Source organism: Lactuca virosa, chromosome 3 (genome assembly GCF_052849685.1).
Source record: "Lactuca virosa cultivar CGN04683 chromosome 3, Lactuca_virosa_CGN04683_v6, whole genome shotgun sequence".
Classification (NCBI taxonomy): Eukaryota; Viridiplantae; Streptophyta; class Magnoliopsida; order Asterales; family Asteraceae; genus Lactuca; species Lactuca virosa.
This window is the reverse complement of record NC_136428.1, coordinates 321,124,162-321,142,448: the sequence shown is the minus strand read 5'-3', so window position 1 is coordinate 321,142,448 and position 18,287 is coordinate 321,124,162. Positions and strand designations below refer to the sequence as shown.

Genomic DNA, 18,287 nt, shown 5'->3' with positions numbered 1-18,287 from the left:
CACATGGGAACCTCCAGAGGCTGCAACTTGCCATGCGGCCTCTAATGCTCGGCCTTGACCATCCTGCAGGTCAAGCACCTCTCAACGTACCAAGCGATCTCTCTCTTCATGCATGGCCACCAATAACTCAAACGCAGATCCCGATACATCTTGGTGGCCCCTAGATGAATAGAAAAACGAGACTGTCCAGAACAAACCTGGTGATCTCACCCCTGATCCTCTCATTCTTCCAATTTTCTTCCCGCACACCCTCAGCCTGGGCCTCTCTAATTAACCCCACGAGCGGAGAATCCACAAATATCCTTATACATGACACCCCAACAGAAGGTCCAGCCGACTTGCGGCTCAAGGCATCCGCCACCACATTCGCTTTACCCGGATGGTAAAGGATCTCGCAGTCATAATCCTTGACTACGTCCAGCCACCTGCGCTGCCTCATGTTCAGGTTTGGCTGATCCATAATATGCCTCAAATTCTTGTGATCCGTGTAGATAGTACAGCGGACCCCATAAAGGTAATGCCTCTAAATTTTGAGGGAAAAACCACCGCCCCCCAACTCAAGATCATGTGTTGGACATCTCATCTCATGCGGCTTCAGCTGCCGCGAAGCATAAGCTATCACTCATACTCTCTGCATGAGAACTGCCCCCAACCCGGTGATGGACGCATCACAGAAAACCACAAAATCTTCAACTCCCTCAGGGAGGGTCAAAACTGGGGCCTCGCAAAGTCTCTGCCGAAGGGTCTCAAATGTTGACTGTTGCTCAAGGCCCCACCGAAAATCCACCCCCTTCCTCGTCAGACGAGTGAGAGGTACCACAATCTTAGAGAAATCCCGAATAAATCTCCGGTAGTACCCTGCCAAACCCAATAAACTCCTGATATCCAAGGGAGATTTCAGAACCTCCCACCGCATCACCGCCACGATTTTGTCCGGGTCGACCAAAATCCCATCCTGGTTAACGAGGTGTCCAAGGAACTGAACCTATCGCAACCAAAACTCACATTTCAAGAACTTATCATAAAGTCGTTCTCGCCTCAAAACCTCCAGAATCTCACGAAGATGCTCCTCATGATGCTCTCTGGTCTTGGAATACACCAAGATATCATCAATAAACATGATAACCGAGCGATCGAGTATCGGCCTGCATACCCGATTCATCAAATCCATAAATACCGCATGCGCATTGGTGAGCCTGAATGGCATCACCACGAACTCGTAATACCCATAACGAGTTCGGAACGCAGTCTTCTCCACGTCCTCCTCCCTCACCCTGACCTGATGGTACCCAGACCTCAAGTCAATCTTGGAGAACCAAAATACTCCCTGCAACTGTTCAAAGAGATCATCAATCTGCAGAAGGGGATAACGGTTCTTCACCATTAACTTGTTCAACTCCTGATAATCGATACACATCCGGTGTGAACCATCCTTCTTCTTGACAAATAGAATCGGTTCTCCCTACGGAGAACTGCTCGGACGGATGAACTGCTTCCCTAGCAGCTCCTACAGCTGAGATGACAGCTCCCGCATCTCAGGCGGTGCCAATCGGTACGACGCCTTGGCAATAGGGGCCGCACCTGGCACAAGGTCAATCCTGAACTCGACCTGCCTCTCAGGAGGCACACCGGGTAACTCCTCCGGGAATACATCAGCAAACTCCCTGACAACTGGAACATCAGCAACCGACACTTGATCCCCAACCCGCGTATCCACTACATAAGCCAAATAACCTGTACACCCATGCTGAATATACTGTCGATCCCTGGCTGCCGAACAAAACCTTGAACCCAACATTGTGCCCTCTCTTTAAATAACCATTTCTACCCCACTTGGGGTTCGAACTACCACACGTTGACCCCTCGTAGTCGATCATGGCACCGAAGCGGCTCAGCCAATCCATACACACAATCACACAGACATCCCCCATGGGAATAGGAATCAAATCGATCGGAAAGGATACCCCGAAGATCTCCAGAACGCAACTTCGATAAACCGAAGAAGCATAAATCCCGTGTTCGTTGGCGATAGAATCTCACAACGAACACTCTAACTCCCCTATGGGCAAATCAAACTCCCTACTAAAGGACTGAGAAACAAAGGATCGACTCGCACCCGAGTCGAACAACACTAAAGCAGGCAAGGAGTTCACTGGGAATGTACCTACCAAAGGTACAAATATAAGAGCATAAAACAAACATAATCGATAAGATAAGGGATAGAAACATACCAGTCACAACATCCGGTGCTGCCCTGGCCTCCTCGGCAGTAAGTTGGAAAGCGCGACCTCGAGCCCTCGGGAGCTCTGCTCTGCCCTGACTCCCGTCGATGATCCTCAAAGTAGCCGACACTGGAGCCTGCGCCGGTCTGGCAGTGAGCGATTGACAGTTAGCCTTCACATGGCTAACCTAGTCGCAATGATAACAAATCTTGGAACTGAGTGTTGGAGCCTGCTGGCGGAAATCCCTCGCCATGTGACCCTGCCGACCATAATTGTGGCACCCGGATGATGAACGAAAAGCACCCTCATGCGTCTTGCCGCACTTGCCACAAGTGCGGCCCTTCCGACCCTCAGATATAACATCAGCGGTCTTAAACCGCTTTGGCATAGGTTGCTTTACATCGGGGCTGGCCTCTGCTCTCTCGTTTGCTGATCAATCTTAATCTCACGCCGCCTGGCGACCTCCTGCATCTCTAACAATGAACCATGGCGTTGTATGAAAACAAACTGCCTGATCTCCGTCTTGAGCATGCTCAAGTAACGGGTCATATGAGCCTGCTCGGATGCAGCAAACTCAGGGTAGAACATAGCTATCTCCGTGAACATCTTGGTGATCTCCGTCACCGTATCAGAACCCTGTCTCAAATCCAGATACTCATGCGCTAATCTCTCACGCTCCACCAGCGAAACATATCAGGAGCGAAACATCTCTGAAAGCTGTTCCCAAGACACATCAACTCTCTGCTTAACATAATAAGAACTAGTAGCGAGCCTCCACCAATCCTTCGCTCTGGACCTCAGAAGGTTCATAGCGCACCTGACCTTCTGGTCAGCAGGGCATAAACAAGTGAAGAAACATCCCTCCTATGATCAGGTCCTGAACTCCATCGAAGGCCCACCCTGACTGCCAGCTCCTGATCCCGACCCGGATCCGATCTTAACTTGTCTCGTAGTCACCATACTGAAAATACACGAGGAAGATATCAGATAATCCACATAACATATCGGGGAACCAACTCCCAACGAAGTCTTAGGGGTTGTGACTTCCTTGCTATGCGTACGAGTCCTATGCTTTTAGTAGTACGGGCCCATAATACCTTCCACACCTACGCGTATTTGTATCAAGGATCATCACAACATCCTAACAATACTCATAAGCATAGTCTAACACTCAATCCTCACTCCATAGAGGAAAGGCTAAACATCTCACGACTGGTCTGCTGACCCCACATGACTCATCCATGAAACTTCTACCAACCCTGCAACACTCGTGTATGCTAGCCATACATAACACTAGACCCTATAGAAATTCGAATATCTGATCCTACCCTAAGCCCTTCATCAAACAATAACATGAAATAAGGCCAAACCAAACATTCTCAGGCTATAAGATCTTAGTTATATATAACCATCATGCATACACTAAGCAACTACAGTAATGATGTCAATTCCATAAAAGAAGGCCCTAGGCTATCATGCATCATATAATCAGGCAATACTATCATGCAATTCCTGAAGATCCCTATCCTATCACTAGCATGTTGTTCTAACATATCATGATATCATAAACAATATGGTATTTTGGGGTCTACTTACTGGCTTCGGCTGATCGTACACATCGTATCCTCCTTGAGTATTTTGAAAACCATTTTAAAATCATTTTGAAAATATTTTCCTTAGTTTGAGACTGGATTCACATGAGTGTTCTTCCGATTCACTCAAACCAAGGCTCTGATACCAACTTGTAACATTCATAAAATTTTTGAAAATTTTAAACTTTTAAAACAAACCAAAACCAATATTGTTCACAAATTGTTTTCAAAATAAGTTCCACATCAGAGAAATCCTAAAATCGTAAAGCAAAAACATGAGAAGGTGCACGATCACGCCTTTGCCTTCCCGCGATCCACTGAGGTACCTGAAACACAATCCAAAACTGTAAGCTCAAAACTTAGTGAGTTCCCCCAATTATGATGCATCTCCTTCAAATGCTTCAGGATATTTAGCTCATTTTCCAGTAACAAAACATAGATGAAGGTGTGTGAGGTATGTATGTTTTCTAGTTGTAGGCCAATTATGTGTGTGTGTGTGTGTGTGATTGTTTTAATTTAGTGTGTATATGTATGTGGTTTTATTACAGGAAGCAATATGAGAGAGAGAGAGAGAGAGAGAGAGAGAGAGAGATGTGCCCCCTCTTCTTAAATAAGTATTTAGATTTAGAAAAAATGAAAGAAAAGAAGAAAATAAATACCCGAGAGTATTAAAGTCATTTCAGTTTACCGAGAGACCAAATCCGCAACGAAACTAGGTCAAAATGACCACAAAACCAAAAAAATCAGGGTTTGGACTAAAACCCGAAAAAAATACATACCATAGGAACCATTTTTGCAATTTTGTCATTTTAAAAACACAAAAATGTCTTTATTAATTTTTCAAAATTAAAATTAATCATATAGATATGTGGTAACCACATGGATCAAAAGTGTAATTTACTCTATTTCTTTTTTTAATAACGTGGACAAGGGTGTTCATCTCCACCCGTGGACACCATATCCGTGAAATTGACCAAAATCATTTCAAAAGAATACACACACAAAAGTTAGTGGCTACATTGTACGCTATGCTACTAATTTTGTACTCCACATTTGCTATTTCCAGACTTTAGAACAAGGGGTTAGACAAAAAAACGAGCCACGTCACCCTCACTTCTCGTTTAGCCTGAGATCCCTTTTTGTATTCTCCCAATTACATTTCGAAAGAGGGAGAGAGACGATCTTCTTCAACGCAACCAAAAATTTAGGGTTTCCTGTATTTGCATCGGCTGGTTGCTTTTCATCACTCCATCATCCATCAACAATCTTCAGGTAAGATATCTTTGTTAATATGATCTCTTTTACCGTCAATTTATTCGCTACATCTTGATCTTGTTTCTTTGCGCTTGATCTCGATTTTCAATCTTTTGGTTCTTGTCTGTGCGTTCAGGTTCTCTTTGCTAGTTGCTTTATTATTCATATTTTAGGTATAATGTTATTGTAATTGCTCTCGTTGATGTTTGTATTTGAATTCTCTTGAATGTTTGTGTCGGAATTTTTTGTTTATGTATTCGGATCGTGTACTTGGGTTGAAAATTACTTATATTCGATGCTCTGTAATCTTTGTAAGTGCCAAAAAATTAATAAAATCAAAGTTTGGAAGTTTATTTGTCGTTTGGCTATAGATACGCTTCAGATAATTGCAACCTGTTGTTTCTAGAATATGCACATGCTTCCTTTTCACTTCTATTTTTTGATTTCGTCAGGTAAAATATTATAATACTCCACAGAATAACAAGATCTAGTTGAACCAGATATGTGTGTTTTCTTATGGATATGATTATATGAAATTTAGTTCTTAGTAATTAGCCCACCTCTTATCAATAAGCTGTTACTTTCTTAGTTTATAGTTTCTGAATTCTTGAAGTTTTATGCATGATGTGAACTACCAACAAGGCAACAAGGAACTAATACCATAATCTTTATGTAATCTCTGCATGTCCTTCAAGTGTTACTTGCCATGTGATGAATACATCCATTGCGCAGTTGGTGATTGTTACTTTGCTAGGTGAATCTCATAGAAACTAAGCTACTCTAGTGCTTTTGGAGATTGAAGGAAAGTAAAATATGTAGCTTGAGTTATTATTATTATTATTTTTTTGGGAGTAGGAGTTAGCTTGTCTATAAAGCTTGTGTTTCTATAGTTATTTCAATTGATAACAATGACAAGTTCGTCCTCATGAAATTTTCTCTCATCTTAGTCAATTGATGAACCAAGAACAATGAAGGCAAGATCATCTTCATTGAATCCATATGCAACTTCTTACATTCCACTCTCTAGAAGAGGGCCCACAACAACTCATGAAACCAAAGGCTATGAATCAACATATGTTTCCCCTGCAAACACCACACAAAACCATGGTGCTTCTGAGAGTCCAGATAGCTTGAAACTCAAGAATCATTCTGGTTTTGAGTCTTATGGTTCATCATCACATAGTGCTGAGGTGGCAGGAAAACAGGCCTTGGATATTGATCATGACATGAATTTGGCGTATCTTCAGATGACATTTCCTGGTGTTTCTGATGAGTCTCTTTCAAGTGTCTATATGGCAAACAGAGGTGACATGGAAGCTACAGTTGATATGCTGAATCAACTTGAGGTAAGTTTTATTTAGTGTTTTGTATACAAGAATCAGAGTTGGAATGGAATTGAGCATTATGGAATGTGATTCCTTCCTTCTTTTGGTTTGATTTATATTCCATTTGTTTATGATTCCATTCCATCATACTAAACAAACTATCAGGTAGGTGTTTGGTTTGTAGTAATCGATGAGGGAATGGAATGGAGAATCATGTCGGATTGAAAAAGATCATGTTTTTTTTGCCACAAAGGAATGGAATGGAGTATTCCTCATGTAGTGCAATTCCTTCTCTTGGGGAGGGTGTTTTTTTTTATTAATTCCTTCAAGGAATTGAGGAATAATATATATTATATTAATAAATTACTTGTATCCATATAATTTCCAATAATGTTAATCTTTTAAAAAAAAATTAAAACGTCAACCATTTCTATTATTTTTCAAAATAACTAAATCTATTATTTTTCAAAATAACTAAAATTTGTTTTTTGATTATAATTCTATTTTAAGACTTTATAGTATTTGAGTTTTGTAGATGATAAATAATTCTTTTTTAACTATTTGAAATACATATTGTAATTATTTAATGACATACCTTATTTAGTTACATTTTATTTTTAGAAAATAACATATTATTCTTCATTCATCAATTTAGTTTTATTTAGTTATCTATTTATACAAAACAAACAACATGTTTGAATGACTCAATTGATTCCTTCAAGCCAACCAAACATGACAATGGAATGGAATGATCCATTCCATTCCGTTGTTTATTCCATTCCTTTGTACTCTTGTCAACATGTCTATGCACATTGTATGTTCAATATACATGTTCTTTGTTAGGGATAAATGCCCTCAACTTTGTATTTTTTTTTTCCGAAAAAAAACCCTCAACTTTGTGTTAGGGATAAACCCTCGACTTTTTTAGTTTTTCTCGAAAAAACCCTCACATTTTACAATTCTTTTGGAAAAAAACGAGTAAAAGGGCCAGATCAGAAAAAGTGAAAAAAAATACGAGGCCTTTTTCAGGCAAAAAAATAAATTTGAGGTCTAATCCGGAAAAAACACAAAATATAAGGTCTGTTTTGACATTAATCCTTTTTTCTTTTTCAAAATACAATGTTGTAATAGAAAGAAATGAATTTGAGAAAATAACTCCAATTTGTATAAAAAAAGGTAGGATTTAATGAGGAAAGTAAAAAACAATATAGCTTCCTTGATTAAGCCATGTCCTAGTTAAGTCCATTAAGTAAGAAAGTATGACATGGATCTCTCTCTCTCTCGTGTGTGTAAAAGACGTAAATGCCCTTGTCATCCAAACATGTAATTCTTCCATTTTGCAGATGCACAGTGGTGATTTCTCTGAGAATCTTCCGGATTCATTAGACATTGGTGATGTGTCAGAAGCTGGATCATCTTCTAGTGAGGGTGGATCTCAAAAAATGAAGAAGGTGGCAGTTGGTAAGTAAAAATGAAGAAAGTTGCACAACTGATTTTTCTGTGTATATTTTTTTCATGGAATTTTTGGAAAAAGTAAGAACTGTGTTGTACAAGTAAAAGGAGCATATAGAGATGTTTTGATTGTTTTTGGTAAAAAAGAAAATGCCCATAAAATACAGATGGAAGCGGGTTTTTGATTGGTTTTGGCACATAGAACTTAGAAGTATGTGTGATTGAAAAAAAAAACCGAATTTGATGTGTGTTTGGTTATTGAATTGGGAATATTGCTCAAGTGTTTGAACATTGTTTTTTTGTTTTTACTTTTCCAATTTTTTTTTTCGAGGGTAAAATAGTCATTTTGTATGATACGCAACTAGTTTGGTGGTCTAAGTGACAAAATGATAAAGTAAAGGTGTCCAAACTTATATTTTTTTAGCCATTGTATTTTTAAAACCTTTTATTTTAGAACCAAGACAATTTGTATATGACCATCTTTAGTAAATATAATAAATCCTTCATTTTATATAGTTCTTGCATCAAACATTTTCCAATAAATACATCATTTTATGTGCTTTTTAGTGTTAAAAGTAGTAAAACACAATTTCATATGATAAAACAAGCCAGAAGAAAGCAAGGATTTGCTATTATGAAACGTTGTATATTGATGTAGCCCTTACAATCTAATTGAACAGATATTGTCTGTTTTGGGGTTGCAAAAAATGTCTTACGAATTAAGAGCAACATTGCGCTCATAATCTCTTATGTTTGTGAACGATGATGTTAGACATGAAGTACTAAAACACACTCCTATAAGGAACATATATTTTTGCCAAGGCTTTCCTATTTTCAAATTGGTCATTTTTTTTTTAATATTCTTTGAATGGTCAATTTAAAATCTCTATTTAAACTCTCAACCTTTTAGGTCATAGACATTTTCCAACATTTGATATCATTAGACCAAATGTGTTCAAATTAATCAATTAAGTGATGGGCTACCCGAAACCACCATTGATATAATTTACTCTAAAAACTATTGGCTTATATCAATTGATATCTTTCAAAGTCATGCCTACATTTTTCTCGTTTAATAATACAAATACAAACATCCCCAATAGAACTTTGTGTGTTCTCAAATTACATTTCCATACATATTATAGTTGAAACCCTAATTATTAAATTTACTTCCATCCCTTTTTTTCTTTCCATTCGCTTCCCTTCATTTCATCTTCCCTACCTTACTTATTAAACTCAAGAATAGAGTGGTAGTCTTATTGCTTTTTTCAATCTATGTCAGTTCCATTTGTTTCTCGCTACTAGTTATCTATAATATGTAATATGTTCTTAAAGGACAAACATTTCTTTTGCAGAAGACCCTTTACAAGATTTTAGTATACTATTCAATGCTAATCTTGACACCTTTATTTGCAAATGTATTGCTCGTATCTACCACCATCCTTCGGTTATTTCTTTGGGACTTATGTTTTATTTTGCTGGAGCTTTACTCACATAAGATAACCAACCTAGTGCGGGGCCGTATCGAGTCTTATCGAGTCAGGTCAAAATTCTTTTAAATACTAATGATAATGGTTTCTCATTTTATATCTCTTTACCCTTATTGAATATCATTAATATTTATAAAATTATACATATTTAAAAATTTCAAGTATTTACACCGATGCATAAATAACATGTATTCATCAAAATAATTATGTATAAATAAATAACATGTATTCATCCAAATAAGAATGTATTGCATTTTATATATGACAATTATAACTGACTGAAAATTATTTAAAATTTTAGTTGTGAGCACGTTCAACAAAGGAATAAGTTTAATTATGTAGAGCATTACTTAAAAAATGCAATAAACATAATAAATAGATAAACATATAGTAAAAAGTAAACAATAAAGTACCTGTAATTTTAATGCAAACGTAAATAAGTTAAATAAAATTAATTCTATATGAACATTGAGAAATTGCAAATTTAGCCAAAAATATTAATTACTTTGTGGAAAACAGCAAAAAAAAAAAAAAAAAAAATCAAAACTGCATTTTTAGCCACCAAAATCACAGATGGATTAAGCCCATCTGCGATTTTGGCAAGCTATCTGCAAATGTATAAGTGGCTAAAACACGGATGTGTTTTAGCCACTTGTACGTTCGCATATGGCTTTTTTTTCGCTGTATAAAAACCTCATTTCCCCCTTAAAATCGCAGATGGACTAAGGCCATCTGCGATTTCCTCTCCTTTTCAACTGCGATTTTGTGTTATTTTTTTTATTTTGACTACGAAATTGATATAGTTTGACTACGAAACAACCTTATTATATATAAATTTTTGCAAAAAATTATCAATTTAGTTGCTATTTCTTTGGAAAATTTGTTTAAAACCTCTCTAAAAAAATTATAAATTTAGTTGTTACAATATTATCAGGATTGTTCATGAAATCGTCCATAATCGCAGATGGAGTAAGAAAATCGCTTCCAAGAAAGAGTTTTTCAATAAAAAAGAGTGAAAATGAAACAAAAAAAATAAGTTTTTATAGTAGGCTAGGTTCATTTTCGCAGATGGACTGATATGTTCGCAGACGGACTAGTCCATCTGCAAACATAAACAGTCCATCTGTGAAATTGATGGCTAAAAATACAATTTTGATTTTTTTTTGCTATTTTGTACAAAATAATTAAATTTTTTGGGTAAATTTGAAATTTTTTGTAAACAAAATACACCCTTTGTAAATTTAAAGAACGAAGCTTGCATCCATCCGTGGTTAAGCAAGAGGTCAGCCGCTACTTCAGTTTCCTGCCTTTTCGAGCAAGAAAAGAGGGTTTATGCTTATGCTCGTTGTCTAATTAGGTTTATCTCAAGAAAATTCTCTGGTTAGGGTTTATGCTCACATCTAAGCCTGCGGGAAATGGGATAGAAGCTACACACACATATCAATTCAACGAACCCCCTTTACAACTTTCTGTTTCTTCGTCAAAAATCGGGTTTCCTTCTGGTTCTCGTGGTCTTACTGCATACACATTCATACCCATATCGAAGTATAATACTAAGCATGAGTTCCTTGTCAGTGAAATGCCTGTTGCAATCAAGTGATCTCTCGCTTTTGGTTCTCCAAAAATGATTTTTTTCTCAGTTTTATTGAGTATACTTCGCGCAAAGAGAAGCATCAGAAGAAATCACTTTTTATGTACATTCATGTCTCGTTCTTCATCTTCTTCTGTACAATCACTAGACATGTCAGAAGAAAACGATCACCATTGCGCAGATTATGCTGAATTGAGGAGCAATATGCAGAATTTAGCAAAGTCAAGTGGTATTACTAAAGCACTACAGGCATTCCGTCTTATGAGAACCGCTGCTCCTGGTAAGCCAACAATATACGATTACAATTCGTTGATCAATTGCTGTTTTAAATCGGAAAATTTGTGTTTACATGATCTTTCTACCCTATATTCCGAAATGAAAACACTTGGATTATCCCCAAATGCATCCACTTTCAATACTTTCTTAAAGGGACTAAATCTTATCGGGGAATCAAAAGTTGCTCTTTGGGTCACCATTGAAATGTGTAATCATGCCTTTACTCCTTCATTTACTTCTTTGTCAACTTTGCTCAAGAAATGTTCAGATTCCATGGAATTAGAAGATGCAATTACTGTTCTTGAATTGATGATGGGGTTGAATTACATTCCAACTGAACCACAAATGATTTTGTTAATTAATCGCCTAAGCAAACATGGGATGACAGAAAAGGCTACCTTAGTGCTCTATAAACTATTAGACAAAGGTTATTTTCCAAGCCCATATATATACAACCCAATAATATGGTCTTTATGTAAATCTGATCAGATTAGTATAGCTTTAGCAATCTTTTGTTCTTTAGAGAAAAAGGGTTTTGTACATAATGTCTGTTCATATACAGCTCTTTTTTACGGGTTTTGTAAAAAAAAGTTATTTAAGGAGGCTTCAAATTGTTTGAACAAAATGACAACAAATAGTCGTTTCTACCCTAATGTGAGAACTTACACCACATTCATCAAGTGTCTATGTGACAATGGAAGGATACAAGAGGCATTAAGTTTGTTAGGTCGAATGGAAAAAAGAGGACTGGATCCTGATATTGTTACATATAACATAATTCTTCGTGCTCTTTCAAACCAAAATATGGTTCATGAAGTTTTTGACCTTTTTCAAACTATCTACCAAAAGGAACTTTCACCAGATCGCTATACAGCTACTGCTTTATCGGGACTACTCAAAAAGGGTAATTTAGGAATTGCACGTACTCTTTTGCATGATATTTTCTATGGTGGAAGTGATATGGATGTTGCGGTTTATAACGTGTACTATTGTCTATTTTCTGGTTTTAAATCCAAAGAGTTGTCATATGTGATTGAATGTATGATAAAGAATGACATCGAGCCAAATAACATAACATTCAACACAATTCTAAAAGGTTTTTGTAAAGGGAAATCCATGGATGAAGCTCTAGAGTATTTTCAAAGTATCAAGAAACCCGATTTGGTGTCTTTCAACACGATTTTATCGGCTTCATGTAAAAAGGGTGATTCAAAAATGGTTGAAAAGGTGATTGATTTAATGAAAGATGAAGGTTTTAAGTTAAATGTTGTGGGGTTTACTTGTTTAATGCAATATTATTGCAATGTTGGAAAGCTTAATGATTGTTTAGATGTTTTTGAATGTATGATTTCTCAAGGTCCTCGACCCTCAATGGTGACAATTAATAGTCTTATGATTGGTCTTTGCAAGAATTGGGAACTTGAAGCAGCTTATCGAGTTTTTTGTAATTTAGAAAGTTATGGATTGTCATCGGATTCAAACACTTATAAGATTCTTATGCGTGCTGCTAAGATTGAAGGAAATGATTTGTTGGTGGAGGAATTACAAAGGAAATGTAGGGAGGAAGGTGTGAAGCCGAATAATTGAATAAAAAAAATGGTTTGATCTTAAAGAAATGATTACAAATGGGTTCCAATGTGGATTGGGGTCTTATGTATCTGATTTACATCTCACATGATTGATCTGAGGGCATGGTGGTGTGGGCCAGCTCAGGGTTTGCTAGAAGAATAATCTTTTTTACAGAGCAATTTTCTTACCAAAGGGCACTGCGAATGGACAAGCTTTCTAAGGCTATTTTCAATTATGAGGGTATTCACGTCTTTTTCACAATCTTTTCATCGATGGGACAACAAATTGCATTTATTGTCACATTGACCACTTTTTGGGCGGGACATTGACACCATTCCCTATTCCACTTTTTTGCATGAGACAAAAAATGACAACTTTTGTCATGTTGTCATTTTCCACTTTTTTTTGGGTGGGACAAAAGGCCGCATTTTTTGTCCCATTGACATCATTTGTGGTCCCATCTTGTTCCACTTTTTGGGTGGAACAATAAATTTGCAATTTTTGTCCCATTGACATCAGTCTGAGTCCTCGTCTGACTTGAGGAGTTCTGTACAGGTGGCAATTCCATCTCTAGCAACCAAACAGTGAGTATGACACACACGGGCATCTATTTTCAGGTGATGTTAATACCTCTTGGAATTAATATGACAACTTGCGGGAAATCAAACCAAAACTTAATCGATTTGCTTTGTGAATAAAAACACATATATGTTTTTTTTTTTTTTTTTAATTTTTTTTTACATATGGTTCATTTTTATGGCAGGCTAAAAGTGTTCCCATATCTAGTCAAGTGGCATCATCTTGATTGGTGATAAGAGTAAAGCTGAATGCTGGAAGAAGGTAAATGTCTCGTCATATAATTTTGTAGCAGGGATAAATGTAAGAAATATCAACATACTTGTATTTATTTGTTTATTATAACATTCTACTTTCCTTTCTTTTCTATTACAACACGTTGATTTTCATTTTTTGTTTTCTAATTAAGGAATTGTACTTTCAAGTCTGCTTTATCCTTTTAAATTCTGCCTTCTTGGGCCAAAAATCAGATTTTGTATACAAGACAATTGAAATGTGTTGAGTGGGGATAATGGAAAATTAAAAAAAAAAACAAAAAAATAAAAACATCAGGACACCTTTGTTCAAGTCTTGGAACTTACATTCCAAAGGATTACAATATTTCAAATCCCTTAAAATCACTTTGTTTGCTCAAAACAACCGACCATAATACCTTAAGAACATGATGAAAATATGTTTGATCAAATGATATAACAACTTAGACCAAAAAACAACAAAATTGTAAATAATATCAAAACAACTAACCATCATCCTCTTTTCTCATAAGAAACATAAATTTAACAAAACTCAAAATGCTACCTGCCTCTTCTAAAAATCTTAACCTATTTCTGAGTCATTAGTTATTGGTTTAATTGCTTTTTTCGTTCTAATCAATGGTATATAATACTGATATGAAGTTATGGACCATGATTCATAACAAGGTTGATTCATACTTAGGCAATCGCATTCAAATTTATCTAATAATTTCTACAACTTATTCAATGTGTCAGCCGCTCATATTTTTAACAAATTGTTGCATCAATATTACAATACTTTCTTCAAATTTATCTAAATAATATCTACAATTTATTCAGTTGTTATATATACTAGCTGTTTAATCGTGCTAAGCGACGGGTGAGAATAATTTCTTTCAGAAATTAGTTTCTAGAGGCGATTGATTTTTTGCGCTTATAGTTTACTACATCTAAATAATTATTAATAAGAGTCCTAGCAAATACGAAATCAATAAGAAAAAAAATAAAGAGTTAGGATTGTTTACAAATATGTACGAACATATGATTAATTGTATATTATTAATCGTCTAATATTTCTTTATAGACAACACACTCTATCATTATATATATATATATATATATATATATATATATATATTGTACATTGTTATTTTGTATAGAAAAAATAGTATTTTGTTGGTTACAGTAAAAGAAAATAAAACCACATTGTTGGTTTTTCGTTAAAAATAAGCTTTGTTATTGTTTTGAATTCAAAATAAAATTATGTTGATGTTTTACAAAAATGCTCTCTATATTTCATTATGAATCTGTAGAAAAAAAGTGGTGGGTTGGTGGTGATGATAGTTTGGTTAAATGTTACACTAAGTTGCTTTATTGGGTTAAAAATATAAGTACGGGTATTTTTTGGTTTAAAAATGCAAGTGTTTCTTATTCAGGGTAAATGGAAAGTACATAATTTTCAGTAAAAAATAAAAACATGTTGTTTTTTTAGGTTAAAAATATAAATATGTTGATCTTTTAGTTTAAAGATATAAGTATGTTATACAACAACTTACTCTTTTCGATTAAAGTTTAACTAAAATTTTAATTTAAGATAACTATTTAACATTATATTGAAATTAATAATTTAACTATTTTGCAAAAATCATAAACTATACAAAAGTTGTGACTTTAAAATGACAATTATTCACATACCACAATATATCTAAACTAATAAGTTAACTATAATATGTTAACAAGTTAATGTCATAATTTTATTTATAGAAGTAAAATATGATATTTTAATATCCTAGCTTAGTTAATTTATGATAATAATTTAGTTTTTTCATGAGTTTAACATTATTAAACAATTTATAATAATTATTAGAAAGAAATTGAATGCATGTGGCTCAAGTAAAAAATGTCTCTTTTATAAGTAGAAGTAAATATATTAATTTAATATTGAAATTTAGTTTATATATGATTATACTTTAGGTTTGATATTTATTTAACCGATAATTTAGTTTTTATTCTTTTGCAAATTTAGTTGAGTTTATCGATCCAATCCGAAAATTGATTTCGAGAAAAACAATTCAAAATTACAGTAATAATCTGACCCAACTCAATTCTAAAGCAATCAAAGAAGAGATTACCTGATTGAGGAGTATAAATTAAACTACTCATCGATCGAATTCAGCTCATAGATCGCCATCGGGAGATTATTTAATTATAAATTAGTTAGAAAATTTTACAAAAAGGGGGCATAAAGAGCATATCTTTTCGTTCTTTATTAACATAATACCATTTCGTTATGCTGCAAAGAGAGAAGAGGAGAAAGAGGTGAGGAATTCATCAACATAAACATGAAGATTCTAGAGTGAGAGAAAAAGAGTAAGGGAAGAGAGGTGTCTTCTACGGATCATCTGTTTGAGCACACCATTTTTTGGAGTATGCACCCTCCATGGCACAACATCCAAAAACATAAATACGATATAAATTAAGGTTATCATATTTGTACAAAACAAATGTCCACAACTAACTACACATATAATCATACCAGACGCGATATGCAGAAACATCTATATAGTTAAAGTCTTTACAATATATATATATATATATATATATATATATATATATATATATATATATATATATATATTAAATATAGCAATAACGTTGTTGCTAAATTTGATATAATAATTTGTATACTAATTTGATGTATAATATACTGATTATTTTGAATTATATATTTTATATGCATCTATTATAACTGCATAATCTCAATCGTTTGAATGACTTCTATCCGCGAGTTACACATGAATAAATATAAATATAATATATGGTTTAATGTTATTTATAGTTGTTGTTATTGTTAATTAATTTTTAAATATTTATTTGCTTAATGTTTTAATTTCTATCATTATAATTATTAAAAACATCAAACATTGTTTTTTGATTTTAAAGGCAATAATATAATCATTTATATAGGGTTATTTTTAACTATTGTTATTGTAAGTTATTTTAAGCTACTTATTTGAAAACTTGTAACGATTATAAAAATATCTTTAGGAAATATTTTAGTTAAATTGAGATTACAATTTAGTTTTTGCATTTATCACTATAATTTATCACCTTTAACTGTTTACAAAATATTCTTTGGTTTTTTAAGTGAAATTGAAATTTATATTTAAGTTGACATTGTAATGTTATATTTAAATTAACAGTTTAAGTATTTTGTCCAAACTGTTTAAAAGTTGTAGCTTTAAACGGATAATGGTTTACATACAACAACATATTAAATCTAATAAATTGAGTATAATATGTTAAAGTTAAACACATAACTTTATAAGTAGAAGTAACGATATTATTTTAAAATTGAAATTTAGTATATTTATGATTACACTTTAGGTTTCATATTTATTTAACCTTATTAACCAACTTATAATCATTATTAGAAAGACACTATAATTAATCACTTTTAACTATTTACAAAATATTCTTTAGGTTGGTTAAGTTAAACTAAAATTTATATTTAAGTTGACCCTGTAATGTTATATTCAAATTAATAATTTAAATATTTTATACAAATTGTTCCAAAATTGTATCTTTAAAATGATAATAGTTTACATCCAACAATATATTAAAATTAATAAATTAAATATAATATGTTAAAAGTTAAAAAACATAACTTTATAAGTAGAAGTAAATATATTCTTTTGATATTGAAATTTAGTTTATATATGATTACACTTTAGGTTTGATATTTGTTTAACCTTATTAACAACCTTATAATTATTGTTAGAAACAAACTGAAAAATCATGGGAGTTTTAAATGAATGTGGTGAAAGGAAAAATGAATGAGAGTTTCAAATGAGTGTGGTGAAAGGAAAACTACTTCCTTTATATGTTTTTTTTTAATATAGCAATATCGTTGTTGTTAAATTTGATATAATAGTTCGTATACTAAATTGATATAATATATTCATTATTTTGAATTATATGATAATATATATACATCTATTATAACTGCATAATCTCAATTGTTTGAATGACTTCTACCGCGAGTGACACATGAATAAAATTAAATATAATATATGGTTTAATGTTATTTATAGTTGTTGTTATTATTAATTAATTTTTTAAAATTTATTTTCTTGATGTTTTATATTCTATCATTATAATTATTTAAAACATCAAACATTCTGATTTTAAATGTAATAATATAATCATTTATATAGAATTATTTTTAACTATTGTTATTGTAAGTTATTTTAAGCTATTTATTTGAAAACTTTTAACAATTATAAAAATATCTTTAGGAAATATTATAGTTAAATTGAGATTACAATTTCATTTTTGTATTTATCACTACAATTTATCACTTTTAACTATTTACAAAATATTTTTTGGTTTTTTAAGTGGAACTGAAATTTATATTTAAGTTGATATTGTAATGTTATATTTAAAATAACAATTTAAGTATTTTGTCCATACTGTTCAAAAGTTGTAGCTTTAAACTGATAATGATTTACATACAACAACATATTAAATCTAATAAATTAAGTATAATATATTAAAGTTAAAGACATAACTTTATAAATAGAAGTAGAGATATTATTTTAAAATTGAAATTTAGTATATTTATGATTACACTTTAGGTTTCATATTTATTTAACCTTATTAATCCACTTATAATCATTATTAGAAAGACACTATAACTAATCACTT

The 18,287-nt window shown here is 33.3% G+C and overlaps 2 protein-coding genes across 3 annotated transcripts; both read left to right on the top strand.

Moving 5' to 3' along the window:
- Positions 1 to 4,930: 4,930 nt before the first annotated feature.
- Positions 4,931 to 8,030, top strand: LOC145167368 (polyadenylate-binding protein-interacting protein 5-like). Its single transcript, XM_079086555.1, has 3 exons — positions 4,931 to 5,086; positions 6,016 to 6,414; positions 7,737 to 8,030. Exons 2-3 carry the CDS (start codon positions 6,037 to 6,039, stop codon positions 7,860 to 7,862), a joined length of 504 nt encoding a protein of 167 aa, XP_078942681.1. The 5' UTR covers positions 4,931 to 5,086; positions 6,016 to 6,036; the 3' UTR covers positions 7,863 to 8,030.
- A 2,574-nt stretch (positions 8,031 to 10,604) lies between these two features.
- Positions 10,605 to 13,751, top strand: LOC145167367 (uncharacterized). 2 transcript variants are annotated; one of them, XR_013741102.1, is made up of 4 exons: positions 10,605 to 11,206; positions 12,560 to 13,011; positions 13,327 to 13,388; positions 13,535 to 13,751. XR_013741102.1 is itself a non-coding variant. In XM_079086554.1 (3 exons), exon 1 carries the CDS (start codon positions 10,960 to 10,962, stop codon positions 12,787 to 12,789), a length of 1,830 nt encoding a protein of 609 aa, XP_078942680.1. In that variant the 5' UTR covers positions 10,605 to 10,959; the 3' UTR covers positions 12,790 to 13,011; positions 13,327 to 13,388; positions 13,535 to 13,751. The 2 variants fall into 2 exon arrangements, 1 of the variants encoding a protein (XP_078942680.1); XM_079086554.1 differs by having other exon boundaries at positions 10,605 to 13,011.
- Positions 13,752 to 18,287: the final 4,536 nt, after the last annotated feature.

Excerpts from the sequence above, each read along its gene's own strand:
- LOC145167368 (XM_079086555.1), top strand. The coding sequence starts at position 6,037 with ATGAAGGCAAGATCATCTTCATTGAATCCATATGCAACTTCTTACATT. Across the intron at positions 6,415-7,736 it reads ATATGCTGAATCAACTTGAG|ATGCACAGTGGTGATTTCTC; the intron begins GTAAGTTTTATT and ends TCCATTTTGCAG.
- LOC145167367 (XM_079086554.1), top strand. The coding sequence starts at position 10,960 with ATGATTTTTTTCTCAGTTTTATTGAGTATACTTCGCGCAAAGAGAAGC.